Source organism: Ranitomeya variabilis, chromosome 3 (genome assembly GCF_051348905.1).
Source record: "Ranitomeya variabilis isolate aRanVar5 chromosome 3, aRanVar5.hap1, whole genome shotgun sequence".
Classification (NCBI taxonomy): domain Eukaryota; kingdom Metazoa; phylum Chordata; class Amphibia; order Anura; family Dendrobatidae; genus Ranitomeya; species Ranitomeya variabilis.
The window spans coordinates 696,338,497-696,357,517 of record NC_135234.1 but is presented as its reverse complement, the minus strand read 5'-3'; the positions used below and the strand labels follow the sequence as shown (position 1 = coordinate 696,357,517).

At 42.6% G+C, this 19,021-nt stretch overlaps 1 protein-coding gene across 2 annotated transcripts in view; it reads left to right on the top strand.

Annotated features, from left to right (window-relative positions):
- Positions 1 to 16,777, top strand: part of NHLRC3 (NHL repeat containing 3) — a 54,176-nt gene extending 37,399 nt beyond the window's left edge. For both annotated transcript variants that reach the window (XM_077298177.1, XM_077298178.1), the window contains exons 5-8: positions 1,784 to 1,984; positions 3,086 to 3,177; positions 10,476 to 10,588; positions 12,629 to 16,777. In XM_077298177.1, coding sequence (XP_077154292.1) covers positions 1,784 to 1,984; positions 3,086 to 3,177; positions 10,476 to 10,588; positions 12,629 to 12,854 — 632 coding nt within the window. In that variant the 3' untranslated portion in view covers positions 12,855 to 16,777. The remainder of the gene's footprint in view (positions 1 to 1,783; positions 1,985 to 3,085; positions 3,178 to 10,475; positions 10,589 to 12,628) is intronic.
- The last annotated feature ends 2,244 nt before the right edge of the window (positions 16,778 to 19,021 follow it).

Below are 19,021 nucleotides of genomic sequence, written 5' to 3'. Positions count from 1 at the left end.
GATTTTACGGTAAACAACCAAAAATCCTGTTTTTCACCTCGTTAGTTCTATTACGTACCACAGAATGTTCTGCCATTCTCATTGCTCAGTGTGAGCATGCGTCAGCATTATTGGGGTGACAGATTCTCTTTAAACAGTAGTGCCCCCGCCTCCTGAATCCCCCCAAGGCCTATCTTCTAAAATACTGAAATTGAGAAGCTAGAAAATATCCCCGAATATTTGTCAAAGCTGATCTTCCCTGATCTTTAGGCAGCTGTAGCTTTTCCAATTTAATTCTTGAATAACCTTTTTCGATACCAGGTCTCTTATGCATTTTCCTGAACCAATATTTAGGAATCCATATGGGACAATTGTGCAGAACGTAAAGAATGCAAGGCATAAGACACATTTTAATGAAGATTTGTTCTATCCAAAGCTGATATCAGTAATTTCCCCCAAGCACTAACTATATTTCTCATTTTACTCATAAAAGGACTCAAATTTAAGAGTATATAGTCTTCTGTCTTCCTGGTAATATAGATACCAAGGTATTTACATTTCTGAGGCACTGGTATATTTGAAAAACCATCCAATTATCGCTATTGTCCAGGGAAAGCAGAACAGACTTTGACCAGTTTATCCATAAACCTAAGAATAATTCAAATTTCTCCATTGTGTCCATTAACCCCTCCACCCGGTTTTCGTTTTAGTTTTTTCCTCCCCTTTTTTCCAAGAGCTATAACTTTAGCCTTATGAGGGCTTATTTTTTGTGGGACAAGTTGTACTTTGGAGTGACACCATTGGTTTTGCCATATAGTCCACTCAGAAACAGGAAAAAAATTCTAAGTGCAGTGAAATTAAAAGAAAAAAAAAAAAAGGAAATGCTACAATTGTTTTTTATTTACCATGTTCAATAAATGCTAAAGCTGACCTGCTATTAAGATTCCCCAGGTCAGTACGATTATGCAGATACCAAACATGTATAGGTTCTTTTTTAATTTACTGGTGAAAAAAAAAATCCAAACTCTGCAAGAAGAAAAAAAAAAGGCGCCATTTTTTGAGACCCGTAGCGGCTCCACTTTTTGGGATCTGGGGCTGGGTGAGGGCTAATTTGTTTGTGCACCGAGCTGACGTTATTATTGATCTCATTTTAGGACACATACGATGGTTTGATCGCCTTTTATTGCATTTCATTGCAATGTTGCCACGACTGAAAAAAATATATATAATTTGGTATTTTTAGTTTGTTTTTCTTTTCTCATTATGCCGTTCACAGATCTTATTAGTTTTACTGTATATTTTTTGATAGATTTGGTATTTGTGTTCAGAAATATCAAATTTGGATAGTTTTTTTTCTTTTTAATTTTGTTTTATTTTGAATGGGCAAAAGGTGAGCGATTTTGAATTATTTTTTTTTATTATTTTTTTTTTACTGGCTTCAATAGTCCCCTTAGGAGACTTGAAGCTGCGATTATCTGATCACCTGTGCTATGTGTAGCATAAATCATGATCTCCTATGAACACTGGCCATGGATAATTATCTCAAAAACTCGTTAATGGGCTGCATGAGCTTTTCCCTCATTAATTCATAGTCAATTAAGCAGGTAAAAGGTCTGGAGCGGATTCCAGGTGTGGCATTTGCAAGCTGTTGCTGTGAACCCACAACATGTGGTCGAAGGAGCTCTCATTGGAAGAGAAGCCGATCATTAGGCTTACTCACAATTAGTGATGACAGGAGGTCGGGCGGACTTTACATTACAACCTAGTATCTTTGTAATATCTTTCCTGTCATTACCTTCTGCAGGACCTTATGGACACACTGTAAAACAGTACTCGCCATCTGGAGCCCTGCTCAAAACCCTTGGGACACCAGGCATAGCCGGCTCTCGTCTGAGTCCCCTCCAGTTCGATCAGCCCGCAGATATATTCATTAAAGGGGAAGATGAAGTGTATATCGTCGATGGAGATGGAGGGATGAACAACAGACTCCTCAAGCTGACCGACGGTACGTCTTTACGGTTTATACCACCAAAATCCCTCCGCAGATGAAATATCTGCTGATCTTTAATCCCCTTGCACTGAGCTGTTGGCGCTGGTTGCAGGCTAGAAAAACGGTAACGAGATACAGTGACACTGACACGCAAGTCCGCCAAAAGTCTCATGACTTTGACATATAAGCCTACCATGAAGTTGGCAAAACTGTAAATGAGCAGAAGAGCCATGTGTATGAGTAGCACAATAATTACACAACTATTTAGTAATGCTGGACGGGATTATCGTGCTATACATAGGACCGTTCACTTGTATAATATTCAGATCCTATATGGATTACTGCAGGATCTTTGGCGCATGTTTTGCACTAAGAGTTTTAAAGGTCCATTCTTCTCTCTTTAGGGGCTCACCGCTCCTCTACCTCAAGGCTTGCCAGGGGAGCAGTGCGCTCCTGAAGATTGTGCCTCTGGTCCGCACTGTGAATCCTCCAGTGCCTCAAGCAGAGGCGACCATACCGCTGTAGCATCTGAGGCTTTGAAGCTGAACTGATTCTGCGATCCTACCAGCTTCAGAACAACGCTTGCAAGCTCAATAGCAAGGAGCCTATAAGCACTGTACTCCTTGCCTAGCAGTCCGGCCACAACTGATAGAACGCAGTAGTGGCCGGTAACCAAGGCATCAGGCAGTAAACTATAGAATTAAAAATCCCTCATTCTTGAAAAATTAGTTTTTCCAATGAAGAGTAAATTGCAAAGTTGCTTGTTTTTCTGAAGTTTTAAGACGTTGAAACAACCTCTCTAAGCTTTTTTTGACAACTTATTTACTTTGTGCCACTTATAATAGCCTCCCAATCTGTGTTGAATTAAAAAATCTTCAAACTTCATTACATATTAATCAGAATAAATTCCACATGATGATTCGGGAAAACACACGTAATCTTCTTTCCTTTTATTAGCTTCCCAGTCTGTTGTTTGCAATCGAATTGTAAAAATACTGATTTTTGGGGTGTGAGGACAATATAAGATATGTGTGCTACATAGCGTCCCCTGATCTTCTCAATGGGAGCAGATGAAGAAACGTGTTCATGTGTTTTGATGGTTTCATTTTGTTTAAGATTTCAGTTTGCAGTGGACGTTGGGGGGCAACGGAACCAAACCTGGTCAGTTTTACATTCCTCACAGTGTGGTAGTGGATGACGTGGGCCGGGTAAGTGTTTTTATGTTATAATACTCTGCAAATATTCATCTCCACGGTGTTATGTGTCACATACAATTAAGATAATATCAGTATGATGTAGGGGTGGGCAATCAATTTTCCCAAGGGGCCACATGAGAGACATTGACCGTTGTGAAGGGCCGAACCAATAGGCTGAAATTAATTCAGCTCAATATTAATATAAAATTATTTTATCATGTATTACTTAATATTGAGCAGAATTACGTATGCCGATATCCCCTTATATATCGTATGTGCCCCCTATATACCGTAAGAGCCCATACACAGCCCCCTGTATACAGCATGAGCCCCGCGTAGCCTCCCAGATATGGCGTGAGCCCCGCGTAGCCTCCCAGATATGGCGTGAGCCCCGCGTAGCCTCCCAGATATGGCGTGAGCCCCGCGTAGCCTCCCAGATACGGCGTGAGCCCCGCGTAGCCTCCCAGATATGGCGTGAGCCCCGCGTAGCCTCCCAGATACGGCGTGAGCCCCCGCGTAGCCTCCCAGATATGGCGTGAGCCCCCGCGTAGCCTCCCAGATACGGCGTGAGCCCCCGCGTAGCCTCCCAGATACGGCGTGAGCCCCCGCGTAGCCTCCCAGATACGGCGTGAGCCCCCGCGTAGCCTCCCAGATACGGCGTGAGCCCCCGCGTAGCCTCCCAGATACGGCGTGAGCCCCCGCGTAGCCTCCCAGATACGGCGTGAGCCCCCGCGTAGCCTCCCAGATACGGCGTGAGCCCCCGCGTAGCCTCCCAGATACGGCGTGAGCCCCCGCGTAGCCTCCCAGATACGGCGTGAGCCCCCGCGTAGCCTCCCAGATATGGCATGAGCCCCTGCGTAGCCTTCTATATAAATACAAACGTGGGTGATCCTTGACAGCGACAGTTTTGTTTTATTATTTGATAATTGGCACTAGAGTGTTTGGTTTTAATCACTCCTTTCTGCCTTCTGTTTAAACCCCTGTGCCTCTGACTTCCACTGCACGTCAATGAGTTCTGCTTACCTGGCTTGTAGCTATAGTCCTTGCTCTTATGTTGGGTTCCTGATTTCTCCCTTTCTCTCACCTCGGCTTGTATTTTGGCCATCTGCTGGCTATTTGATTTTGTCAATGACTCAGCCTTTTGGCACTTGCCCGATTTGACGACCCTTCTTCCCATCAGCTTGCTCCACCGGTCAGCAGCTGACCCTATGGCCACAGCCCAGGGGTCCCTGTGTAAAGCCCCCGTCTCACTAAGCGAGATCGCTAGCGAAATCGCTGCTGAGTCACAGTAGCGATCTCGCTATGTGTGACACGTAGCAGCGACCAGGCCCCTGCTGTGAGATCGCTGGTCGTGTCGGAATGGCCTGGACCGTTTTCTGATCGTTGAGGTCCCGCTGGGTAGCACACATCGCTGTGTTTGACACCTTACCAACAACCTCGTTGACGACTCAGACACTGAATCGTCATAATAGCTCCCATGTGACATCGTTGTACAGGTCGCTGGTGAGATGTCAAACAGTGAGATCGCAGCAGCGATCGTTGGGAAGATCTCACTGTTTGACATCTCACCAGCGACCACATAGCGACGCAGCAACGATCCCTGAAGGTCGTATCGTTGTCGGGATCGCTTTAGCGTCGCTATGTGAGACGGGGCCTTAAGTCCTGATCTCTAAACTGAGGATTAAGGTTGGAGGCCAGGGCAACCCCTGGGGTCTGGTAAACGGAGTTTCTTGCACTAAGCCTGTTCGTAGATGGATCTATTAACAGCTGGCCGGCTTCCACGAACAGTGCAACCTTGAAGGGATGCCATGATATGGTTTCTTTATGGACTTGAATGAAGCGTATATGTTGGAACATTCCCAGTGTATTAAATTAAAAAAAAAAAAAAAAACCTCTTGTCAAATACCCGCTTGCTCTGCAACCATGAGTTCTGTAACGGTATGTTCACACTGGTTTTTTTTTCCATGCAAGCAGAAACCACAATTATTTTTAAGTGGAAACTGCTTCAAGAAACACCAGCTTTTTTTTTTTTGTATCCTGAAGTATTTTTGTTATTGTTTTGCTAATGTCATTAACTTCCTTTAGGTGATTTTTGGATGTTTTTTTAAAATACATTAGGCAATTAATAAAACTATAAAGCTTTAGTTGTTTGTTTTTGTTTTGTTTGTTTTTTTGGGGGGCGAAAACCTTTCGAAAATGCTTAAAAAGATGCCCAGGTGTCTTCCAGGCATTTTTTTTTCTTAGCTTTCCAATTTATTTCTATTATACAGTATGGAGCGGCTTCATAGAGGAAAACGCCTGAAGCATGGACATGTCACTTTTAACCGCTTGGTTTTTTTGGAAACCTGAAGCAGTTGAAGGATGTTTAAAAGTCTGCACAACTGCACAGCTCGTCACTTTTACATAGAAGTGAACAGGAAGATTCTTTCAAGCCTTTTCTGTTCACATTTTCAGGTGGTCTTTGGAGCAAGGGAGCAAGACCACGCAAACGCCTGTTCACATTTTGCTTTTTTCCAGCGTTTTTTCTGCTCTAAAAATCAGATTGGTGGCAGAAAAAAAAAACACTTTTTTGCCTTGTTTTTATTTGCGTTTTTCTGTTTTTTAACAATCATTTGACTAGGTGAAAACCGCTGCATAAATTCTGACAGAATTGACGTACTGAACGCAGCTTGTGAATGAGACTTTTGAAATAGAAAAGACTGGGAAGAGTCTCTCCAGCGTTTTTTTTTTTTTTTTTTCTTTTTAGAGAGGACCCGCTCCAAAAGACTCTTTTAAAAAGTCTCTGTGCACAACGCCCTAGAGGACCTATTTAGTGACCGCCTTCCCTGGGACAGTGTACATATAGATATAGGCAGGGTGGATAAAAATCAATGTGTTTTTTTTTTAAATCGGATTTTTTTCAATAAACTGCTTTTTGAGGAAAATATTTTACCATCCAAAGGTTCTTCCATCATGAGATAAAGCTGAGTTGTTTAACTCCGTAGAATAAAGGCTGTATATGTGTAACACTCACAATGCCATGCTCTTCCAGAGGTTTCTGTAGGATTAGTGGGCAGTTTCTCTCCTATATTATCACAGACGCTCGCTTTACTTACGCAGTTCTCAAAACTGAATTTGACTCCGCAGAGGTCCCAGCCTCTTCTTCACGGCAAAAATGTTACAACATGAACAGAGTTGAGAAAAAGACCTTAATCCTATTGTTCTACAAACCTATGAATACAGAATCAACCCCTTCAGTGCCAAGTCCAAGAAGTTAGACAATATGTTTCTGATTGTTTGGAGTGGAATAGATCTGCACAACACAAGAAGAATGTGAATCTAAGTGTGAGGAGGAGGAAGGGCAAGCAGACAAGAAAATGAAAGTGAAACTTTGAGCACAATACTGCAGCATAGCCACAGACAGACAAGTCTGGATCTGTTTGTGTGTACGATACGATCTGAGGTTTATTACATTCTTTCCTTATAATGGCAGCAGGCCGTAAAAGAGACCCAGTTTGGGAATATTTTAATGAAGCTCCTTCGCCTATCGGTAAGGCAGGCATGCGTGCAAAATGCAAACGATGCAACAAAGAGATGCAAGGCCTGGTGGCGCGAATGAGGCAACATCATGAGAAGTGCGGTGATGAAGATGACCAAAGAAACACTTCTGAACAGGCAGGATCTTCAGGTTGGTAAACATTTTTATTGAATCCTATTTCTAAAGACTGAACTGTCATGTGTGAGAAAAATTATATTTCTTATTATTACTGCATGTTACTGTAATTTGGTACAGTTATGAAGAAAAACAAATATTCCTTTTGGGGCAGGGGCAGTGATGTGTTGTGTACAATAAGCAGAAATTGTATAAACAATAAAATAACAGCATTGACTTTTTTTTGTTTAGGGGACTTCATGGATTCTGGAAACTATCCACCTCCAAGATCACCATCATCCTGTTCTACAGTTTCAGAGTTATCCATCCAGGATAGTGCTTCATTAGCAGCAGCATCATCACAGCCACAGCCACATATCACCATCACCCAAAAGGAAGAAAAAACCTTTACCTCCTGGAACCACCATAGATAGGTTTGTGATAAGAACTAGCAGATTAGAAAAAGAGTTGATTGATGAAAAAATTGCCCAGTTTATTTATGCAACGAACTCTTCTTTCCGTCTGACTGAGAACCCACATTTCATTAATATGGTTCAGTCACTGAGACCAGGATACAGTCCACCCAGCAGAGCTGATGTTGCAGGGAAACTGGTGGATCAAGTGTATGACAGAGAAATGGAGCAATGTGCAACAGCTCTGGAGGGTAAAATTGTTAACCTAAGTATTGATGGGTGGAGTAATGTCCACAATGATCCTATTGTATGTGCTTGTATAACAACAGAAGAAGGTAAAGTCTTCCTTGCACAAACAACTGATACGTCAGGAAATGCACACACAGCAGAATACTTACAAGAAGTGGCAGTAAAAGCTATAACGACATGTGAACAAAAATTCAAATGTCTAGTATGCAGTTTGGTCACTGACAATGCTGCAAACGTATCCAAGATGAGAAGAGATTTAGAAGAGCAGGGAGGGAATACAAAGCTGCTAATAACATATGGTTGCAGTGCTCATTTGCTGCACCTCTTAGCCAAAGACTTAAGTGTTCCAGAAATAAAGGCTAATGTTGTTGAAATTGCTAAATACTTCCATAATAATCATTTTGCTGCAGCAGCTCTGAAAAGGATGGGTGGAACCAAGCTAACGCTCCCACAAGATGTTAGATGGAACTCTGTGGTGGACTGTTTTGAGCAGTATATCAAAAACTGGCCTATTCTGATGACACTTTGTGAAGAAAATCGAGATAAAATAGATGGCACTGTCACGGCCAAAATCCTCAACATTGGGCTTAAGAGAAATGTTGAACATATGCTGAGCTTCCTGAAACCCATCTCTCAAGCTTTAAACAAAATACAGAAAAATAGCTGTTTTATTGCGGATGCTGTTGAAATTTGGAAGGAACTGAGTGAACACTTGAAAACAGAACTACACATGGACATAATTAAATTACAAGCAGTAAACAAACAAATGGGACAAGCACTGACTCCAGCTCATTTTTTGGCAAATATTGTCAATATCCAATATCAGGGTCAAAACCTAAGTGCTGAGGAAGAGGAGTTAGCTATGACATGGGTATCCAGCAATCATCCATCTTTAATGCCAACTATAATAAACTTCAGAGCTAAGGGGGAACCATTCAAGAAATATATGTTTGCTGAAGATATTTTAAGGAAGGTCACACCAGTAAACTGGTGGAAGTCACTTAAGCGTTTGGATTTAGAGACTGTTCAAGTAATGATTTCACTTTTAACAGCAGTAGCTTCTTCTGCAGGCGTTGAAAGAATATTCTCTTCCTTTGGATTCATCCATTCTAAATTGAGAAATCGGTTGGGACCCAATAAAGCAGGAAAGCTTGTTTTTCTTTTCCAGATTATGAATAGGAACAAAGAAGAAGATGATGATGAAGATGACGACAAGTGAGCTACAGAGGACAGCAGGGACAGTAGTATTTAAGTTTTTCATGTGTCGGCTGGGCTGACAGTCTAAGTTTCTTAAAATATATACCGTATTTTCCGGCGTATAAGACGACTGGGCGTATAAGACGACCCCCCAACTTTACCAGTTAAAATATAAAATCTTCTTAAAAGTCGGGGGTCTTCTTATACACCCTATGTCGTCTTATAGGGCCGGTGAATATGTGCCTTTTGGGGGGGGGGGGGGAGTGATCCTGATGACGAGGGGGCATCTCACAGGAAAGTGAGTATCCCCCATTACCTTATCGTAGCGGTGCAGCGTGGGGGTCTCAGTGCTGGGAGTGGCGGCGGCGGCGGCTGCTGTGCTCTGGTGCGGCGGCTGCTGTGCTCTGGTGCGGCGGCTCCTCTTCTGTGTGGGGCCTCTGTGCTGTGCGGTGGCGGTGGCGGTGGCGGCGGCATATCTTTATCCAGTTGGGGCTCCTCCGGCATCTCCTTAGCCCTGGAGGCCCCGCCGCAACTCCATCGGTGCAATGCAGCGGCCATTTTCCCGGAGGCAGCTCAATAGGTGCGATGCGGTGGCCTCCGGGAAAATGGCCGCTGCTCAGATTCAGATCTCGTCCCGAAATCTCGGGACACGAGATCTGAATCTGAGCAGCGGCCATTTTCCCGGAGGCCACCACATTGCACCGATGGAGTTGCGGCGGGGCCTCCAGGGCTAAGGAGATGCCGGAGGAGCCCCAACTGGATAAAGATACGCCGCTGCCGCCGCCACCTCACAGCACAGAGGCCCCACACAGAAGAGGAGCCGCCGCACCAGAACACAGCCGCTCCCAGCACTGACACCCCCACGCTGCACCGCTAGGATAAGGTAATGGGGATTACTCACTTTCCTGTGAGACGCCCCCTCGTCATCAGGATCACTCCCCCTCCCCACCCACCATATACACCGGCGTACAAGTCGATTCCCGGCGTATAAGACGACCCCCGACTTTTAAGAAGATTTTCGGGGGTTAAAAAGTCGTCTTATACGCCGGAAAATACGGTATATATTTTGTTTAGCCAAATTAGTTAACAAACATGGATGTTTGTTTAAGCAAATAACTTATGCTGTAATGTTGTTATTGTTTCAGTTGAATAAATCTATTTAAATTGTTATTAAGGTCAGGATTATTTTTCTCCTTCCTAAGTACAACAGAACAGTGGTGTCCAAATATGAATGATTAACCCATTAAACTGGGAAGAAAAAAGTAATATAAAAAGTGATTCTAAAAATCTTCATCTACTTGCATGTTAAAGTAGCAAGAACTAGTTTAGGTAGAAACTTTGATTTAAATCACTGATTTAAATCAAGCCTTACTGACTAGTGATTTAAATCGTGATTTAAATCGTGATTTAAATCAGTTAGATTTAAATCAAATCCACCCTGGATATAGGTGTCAATCACTGAGTAGGACCGTCCACTGGACTCCAGAGGGAGCAATGAGTTGAGTTATAAATATATCGAACCCCTTTGCACAACACGATGATTCTGTTTCATACATGCTGCCAACAGATCGGGCTGCATGTTCAGGGTAACAGGTTGCCCTTTAATTATGCTGCCAATTGCCACCTGTGCTTGAGCCTCATGGCTTCCTCTACTGCTTTATGCTCTGGTTCTGACCCATTTTTAGCATTCTCTGCCTCTTGCTTTTAGTTTTGGTCTGATACTTTCTCTATGTTTAGTAACAGGATAAGTATTAAAAAAAAAAATGTATCTGCGTTGTCCAGCTTTTTCTGCGGCCCTTCATTTCTCCATTTCCTTGTAGATCTGGGTGGCGGATCGTGGAAATAAAAGGATACAGGTGTTTGATACTGTTGGTGGAGAATGGATTGGATCTTGGGACTCCTGTTTCTCAGAAGATGGTCCTTACTCAGTCAGGTATATACATAAACTATACACACAGTTCATTGCACAAAGGCCAATATTGGCATCTATTTAAAGGGGTTGTGCCACGATACAAAGTACTGTTATTGATGCAGACATTTTGTAAGTAAATATTTTTTTTGTAATGTATTAAAAATGATGTCCTATCTAAAAGATATGTCCTTGGGATGTTCAACATGGCGCCTATTAGTGTTGGTACTACTGGCCACTCTGTCTGTCCAGCTACCCATCTTCTACTGGCCAAGCATGTGCAGTTCCCTCTCTTTGAAATGGCCACCTGTACTATGCAGTAGGATCCCTCCGCGCAGGTCAGGCAGCTGGATCTAATACAGCTGACTGAAAACTGGTGTGTGCTGGGAACCGACTGAAAGCTGGCGTGTGCTGGGCACTGACTGAAGGCTCACGTGTGCTGGGAACTACTTGATTCTGAGCTTTCATTCACCCCCCACATCCGATCACTGGCTCGCTCTTGTCATCTGCACCTCAAAAACATTTCTAGAATTCAACCATTTCTTACTTTCAACTCTGCAACTTTCAACTCTGCAAATACTCTTGCCTGGACTCGTCTGGACTATTGTAACTCTCCACTGATCGGTCTCCCTCTTACCAAACTCTCCCCCCTCCAATCTGTCTTGAATGCTGCAGCCAGGATCACATTCCTCACCAACCGTTACACTGATGCCTCTACCTTGTGCCAGTGATTACACTAGTTACCCATCCATTCCAGAATTCAATATAAACTTATTACCCTCACCCACAAAGCACTCCATGGTTCAGCACCACCATAGATCTCCTCTCTGGTCTCAGTCTACCACCCTACCCATGAACTCCGTTCTGCTAATGACCTGAGGTTAACATCCTCAATAATCAGAACCTCCAACTCCCGTCTCCAAGACTTCTCACGTGCTGCTCCAATTCTTTGGAATGCACTACCCAGGATAATTAGATTAATCCTCAATCCACACAGTTTTAAGCATGCCCTAAAATTGCATTTCTTCAGACTGGCCTACCGCTTCAACACATTTAACTATCCCTGTGTTGCCCATTCAAAATTTTCTTCATAACCTGGTTCCCCTTATCTTGTTCTCACACGGTTTATGCATTTATAGCCCTCTGTGTCTGTGCTTTTACACATTCTGGCTGGTTACCGGGCCATGCAGCATTACATGAACACCCAATTTCTTACATTATGGCTCATCAGAACAATGAAAGCAATTGTTACCATCCACAGTCGGACACTGGACTTTATTCTGCTAGATTGCAGGAAGAATGCCATAAATTTATAACAAAAGCCTAGGACCAAGCGCCATAAATTTACAGATGGGGTGTTTAAGATTAAAGGTTTTAGACATCTTTTAAAATCTTAAATGATGGAAACGTAAAAAAGACCACTTCTTATTCGGTAAATATCTTGCACTATCACATGGGGGGTCCCCGCCAGTCCTGCAGCAAGAACAGAATATTCCTATCGCTGTCGATTTGGTGCCTGCTTGTACGGCTCATGACCGCTGAGGACAATGATTGTCTGCAGCAGTCACATGAATGATGTAAGTCATGAGTGCAGAAGGACCGATTAAGGAACACTGGACCCATGAGAGATTTAAGGAGTAAGTAAATATAATTTTACTGATATTAACAGGTTCCTGCTTTTGAGCAACATCAAAACGCCCCTTAATTGCAGAACTATACAGAAGTGTATAGTGGGGCCTGATTAATAGTTTGTGGCTTTTTTTTTTAAGGGGCCCCCCCCCAATCTTATGGTATTGGCGGACATTGATCCAAATGGCACAGACAGGTCATCAATAAGTTAAAAAATGGTCTTTACATAGCAGTTCGGGTTACATTATGCTTTGGGTGCCCTTTTAGTTTCATAGAGCTCAAAACTGAAGAAGTTCAGAGAAACAAAAGGAGAAGTGAAAGAAATAAATGGCAGCTCGGACCCCATTTTATTGTCCGGGGACATGTTCTATGGGCCTCTGTTCGGACCCTGCTATAAGCGGCATTGTAAGATGTGTCCTTATTTCCGTCCTGTAGGTTTACATCCGACAAGAAGTATGTGGTGGTGGTCCAGCTGAATATAAGCAGACTGCTGCTCTTGGCTGCACCTCCAATCGGGGCCATTGGAGACTGCAACGTTGTCAGCACCATCCAGATGGCTGATGGGGTCCGGCCTCATCTTGTAGACGTCAACGTCAAAACCGGTGCCATATATGTCGCAGAACTTGGCGCTGAGCAAGTTCAAAAATACGTGCCCCTGTAAAAAGCAGCATAATTGTGACTCTCCGGTGGTTCTTACCTGTAAGGTTTGGTGCCATTTACTGTTCCTTATTCTGTTCACCTAAATGTTGGTATTTTGGTTTTCATGAATATGAGTTAACGTAAGTAAATTTATATGTTGTGTATGTAAAGTTTCCATTTCCCCTCATATTGAGGGACGTCCTGGGTTCTGAAGCTCAAAGGATTTTTTTTTTCTATTTCATGCATCTGGCATTTAATGGTGTCATTTCCAGCAGAAAATGGTCTACTCAAGAATCATTGCATGATCTGAGAGTCAAGATGCGTGCACACTGGGCGAACGTTTAGTCAATGGTCAACCGGTATCCCTCCTCACTCCATCATACACACGAATGTCCAGCTCAGCTCACTTGTCCTTTATGGGGAGAGCAGAGTGAAAGGTTTGTCTCATGTTCAGTCTTCAGCAGCGCACCGCTCCACTGCCTGCTGACTTCCTGCTTGCTGAGATGAAGGGAGGACAGTGTGCTCCTGATGATCGGCACTTTGGACCAGTGGCATGGTTGCACTTCTGATCCGTTTTGTACGCGGTACAATGCTGCAGAGGAACTGAAACTTTACTGATCCAGACAACTTAAGAGCAGTGATTACCACCTCTACAGCAAGGAGCTTGTAAGCACTGTTCTCCTTTCCTAGGAGACAGGCCACCACTGATAGACTGCTGAGGTGGCTAGTAACCTGGGCAACGAACATTTAAACTATAGAATTATAATTTACCTCTTATTAAAAATCCTCTCCATTCTCAAGAACAGATGGATTTTTAAATTTGCTTGTTTTTAGAAACACTTTGCAAATTTACAACGTAAGGAGGTGAGAAAACCCATTTAAGCCTCTGTCAAACTAATCTAAGCGGTGGTCTATCTGCCTGGAAATTCACCCCCATACACATCATATGTTTGTGCAGTCATGACAAAATTGACAGGATCGGTCAACTTTACTGTGTCATGGGGGCCTTTACTGAGAAGATATCTATTGTATCCTTCTCCTTAGGTATAAAATGGTGAGCAAATATTATGCTGGAGTTTATTTTAATGTACGGACTGTTATATTGATCTTGGTGTATCTCCATCTCTTTAGTTCCACTTTGCACTTAAAAATACAGCGAATATAGAATTACACTGCAGTCCATATAGTTCTATGGTTTGTGCTGTATAACACATCTCATGCCCCTTTCCTCCACTTTTTAGGCCACGTTCACACATTCAGTATTTGGTCAGTATTTCACATCAGTATTTGTATCCCAAAACCATGAGTGGGACAACCAGAAGAAAAGTATAATAGAATCACGTCACCACTTCTGTATTTATCACCCACTCATGGTTTTGGCTTACAGATACTGATGTGAAATACTGACCAAATACTGATGTATACAGTGGTGGAAATAAGTATTTGATCCCTTGCTGATTTGGTAAGTTTGCCCACTGACAACATGAACAGTCTATAATTTTAAGGGTAGGTTAATTTTAACATTGAGAGATAGAATATCAAAAATAAAATCCAGAAAATCATATTGTATAAATTTATTTGCATTTTGCAGTGAGAAATAAGTATTTGATCCCTCTGGCAAACAAGACTTAATACTTTGTGGCAAAACCCTTGTTGGCAAGCACAGAGGTCAGACTTTTTTGTAGTTGATGATGAGGTTTGCGCACATGTCAGGAGGAATTTTGGTCCACTCCTCTTTGCAGATCATCTCTAAATCATTATGATTTTGAGGCTGTCACTTGGCAACTCGGAGCTTCAACTCCCTCCATAAGTTTTCTATGGGATTAAGGTCTGGAGACTGGCTAGGCCACTCCATGACCTTAATGTGCTTCTTTTTGAGCCACTCCTTTGTTGCCTTGGCTGTATGTTTTGGGTCATTGTCTTGCTGGAAGACAAAACTACGACCCATTTTTAATGTCCTGGCGGAGGGAAGGAGGTTGTCACTCAGGATTTTATGGTACATGGCTCCATCAATTCTCCCATTGATGCAGTGAAGTACTCATGTGCCCCTAGCAGGGAAACACCCCCAAAACATAATGTTTCCACCTCCATGCTTGACAGTGGGGAGAGTGTTCTTTGGGTCATACGCAGCATTTCTCTTCCTCCAAACATGGCAAGTTGAGTTAATGCCAAAGACCTCAATTTTTGTCATCTGACCACAGCACCTTCTCCCAATCGCACACAGAATCATCCAGGTGCTCATTGGCAAACTCCAGACGGCCTGCACATGTGCCTTCTTGAGCAGGGGGACCTTGCAGGCACTACAGGATTTTAAACCTTTACGACGTAATGTGTTACCAATGGTTTTCTTGGTGACTGTGGTCCCTTCTACCTTGAGATCATTAACAAGTCCCCCCCGTGTAGTTTTAGGCTGATCTCTCACCTTCCTCATGATCAAGGATACCCCAGGAGATGACATATTGCATGGTGCCCCAGATTGATGTCGATTGACAGTCATTTTGTATTTCTTCCATTTTCTTACTATTGCACCAACAGTTATCTCCTTCTCACCCATTGTCTTACTTATGGTTTTGTCGCCCATTCCAGCTTTGTGCAGGTCTATGATCTTGTCCCTTAAATCCTTATAAAGCTTTTTGGTCTTGCCCATGTTGTAGAGGTTAGAGTCTGACTGATTAATTGAGCCTGTGGACAGAAGTCTTTTATAAGGGTGACTATGTAAGACCGCTGTCTTTAATGCAGGTAACAGGTTGATTAGGAGCGTCTCACTGGTCTGTAGGAGCAAGAATTCTTAATGGTTGGTAGGGGATAAAATACTTATTTCTCACTGCAAAATGCAAATACATTTATATAATTTTTGGTCTTTATTTTTGATATTCTATCTCTCAATGTTAAAATTAACCTACCCTTATAATTATAGACTGTTCATGTCTTTGTCAGTGGGCAAACTTACAAAATCAGCAAGGGATCAAATACTTATTTCCTCCACTGTATACTAAACGTGGGAACGTGCTCCCCGTTAAGGGCGAATTAGTTCTATATAAGGGACGGCAGCGGAGCATGCAGAATATTGTGAAAGTAAGAAATGCGTGTAGTAATAAGAATAAGACCATAAAGGGAACCAGTCAGGAGCCTTTTTGCCCCCATACACTCTAGAACGAAGCTTCTGCCGATCCCTTGGCTGACTGTTATCTAGGCCATCTCTCCCATACACGGGGGCTCTCGCTCGCACGCTCCTGTATTCGCTGTAAGAAAGCCATCAGCAGACATCTGTCAGCGGCTCATCTCCAGGAGAGCAAAGCTGAGAGCTGTCCCAAATTGGACATGCCTGATTGACATCTCCCTCGATCATCAGTCGGCCGGCACCCCGATGCACATTAGCGCGTCGGCTGGACACATTGATATTGGCGGGAACGGACGGCATTAATTTAATCTGAATGGGGGGCTTTGGATTAAAAAAAGTTAAGACTGCAACGTGTAGGGAAGTAGCGAACAAGCTCAACCATACCTTCCTGGCTGCTATCTGCAGCGCTAAATAGACATCAATCAAACCCATGGGGGTGGAGCTAAGCAGGGACAATTCTGATAGCCCCGCCTTCAGTGCACTCGCAGCTTCATTTCTTTAAAGATTGAAAATTGATTTTCAGACATTGATTATCCATTTTTGGCCAGGGAGACATGGCGCAGTTTGTCTATTATTACCCTACTATGGTTGTGTGACCCTAAACTCCTGACTGGTTTCCTTTATAAAATCTTTTGTATTTAGTTTAACATCTTCACTTAATAATGTAGAAATATTTAGATCCTGTTGGGTCATAGATTGTCCTGTGCTGCTCATCTCATTGGATATAATTATGTGGATATTTCTCTTCTTCTTTTAGTGAATTCTTATTCTCCTTGGAAAATATCCAATAAAATGAATGTTTAAAAAAAAAAAAAGTGAAAATGTGTGTTTGTTTCATTCTGAAGGGAAGGGTCCAGACATACGGTTGGGAATGGCACCGATGGGGATGCGGCCTCTTTGATTTTCACTGATCACAATGACAAAGGGATCTCCTCCGCAGAAAGCGGCAGCACTTGCATGTATAGAGGATTGTTGGCCAGACATTTATCAATTACATGTCCATAACATACAATAGGAGACCTCACAGTCACCTTCCCTTATTGTAAGACCCCCCCAGCAATCAGAATTCTCTTAGTCATCTAAATTAGACCACCCTTTCACAGCCACACACACACTGTATACTTCTCTTAATTTTGATCACTGGATCTGCTTTAAAGGGAATCTTTTCAACAGGATTTCTCCAAATGATTAATATGTACATGTAGTTGATTCAAAGTCCAGCAATAGCTTTACATGGCCAGTCTGATCCTCTGTTACTGAGAAATCAGCGTTCAAATTGATATGCAAATTAAACTTAAAGAATATTGTAGATCTGAAGCCTCTGTCACTCCAGCTCTATTACCCGCACAGCTCTGCTGCCTCCTGCTTAGTAACGGAGGAATGGACTGGCCATGTCAAGTTTTGCTGGACTTGTCTTTGAAATACCTATATGAGCATATGAATAGTTTGTGGTATAAATTTATGCTGACAGATTCCATTTAAATGTGAATTCTTACTTATAGAGGTTACAGCTTCATCATGTTTCTGTTAAAGAGGATATAAGTAGCGCTGTAGGCACTGAAAGGCTAAGTGCAAAAGCCTTCTAAGGTGATAATTAAAATCAGTTCTAATGTAACGTGTGACAGTTCTGATTATAACAAGGCAATTAAAAGTTTCACACAAGTTTGTATAAGTATAACTATGTCTTAGCTTACGGTAAACAAAATTGAAGGAAATTAAGGGGTTGGCGATCTAGAACCATTTGGGACCTTTTGTGGAGACAACCCCTGTAACATATATCTGTATTAGTATCTGTATTATATCGTGTTATATTGATCTGTATTAGATACAAAAAACATATTTCACCTGCAGCAACATTAGTAGTATCGGATTTATATATCAGACGCGCACGTTAGAACCAATAAGTGCATAATGCATAGGTAAAGGGATTGTTTTTACATGTGGAAGTAGTGGTATGGTTTCTTCTCCCAGAGCAAAAGATATATATATATATATATATATATATATATATATATATATATATATATATATATATATATATATATATATATATATATATATATATATATATATATATATATATATATATATATATATACACTCACCGGCCACTTTATTAGGTACACCTGTCCAACTTCTTGTTAACACTTAATTTCTAATCAGCCAATCACATGGCGGCAACTCAGTGCATTTAGGCATGTAGACATGGTCAAGACAATCTCCTGCAGTTCAAACCGAGCATCAGTATGGGGAAGAAAGGTGATTTGAGTGCCTTTGAACGTGGCATGGTTGTTGGTGCCAGAAGGGCTGGTCTGAGTATTTCAGAAACTGCTGATCTACTGGGATTTTCACGCACAACCAACTCTAGGGTTTACAGAGAATGGTCCGAAAAAGAAAAAAAATCCAGTGAGCGGCAGTTCTGTGGGCGGAAATGCCTTGTTGATGCCAGAGGTCAGAGGAGAATGGGCAGACTGGTTCGAGCTGATAGAAAGGCAACAGTGACTCAAATCGCCACCCGTTACAACCAAGGTAGGCCTAAGAGCATCTCTGAACGCACAGTGCGTCGAACTTTGAGGCAGATAGGCTACAGCAGCAGAAGACCACACCGGGTACCACTCCTTTCAGCTAAGAACAGGAAACTGAGGCTACAATTTGCACAAGCTCATCGAAATTGGACAGTAGAAGATTGGAAAAACGTTGCTTGGTCTGATGAGTCTCGATTTCTGCTGCGACATTCGGATGGTAGGGTCAGAATTTGGCGTAAACAACATGAAAGCATGGATCCATCCTGCCTTGTATGGAGCATCTTTGGGATGTGCAGCCGACAAATCTGCGGCAACTGTGTGATGCCATCATGTCAATATGGACCAAAATCTCTGAGGAATGCTTCCAGCACCTTGTTGAATCTATGCCACGAAGAATTGAGGCAGTTCTGAAGGCAAAAGGGGTCCAACCCGTTACTAGCATGGTGTACCTAATAAAGTGGCCGGTGAGTGTATATATATATATAATCTCCAAGTGCACTGGCGCCCCAGCTGATTTGAATGTGGCTTGTACCCTGAATTTCT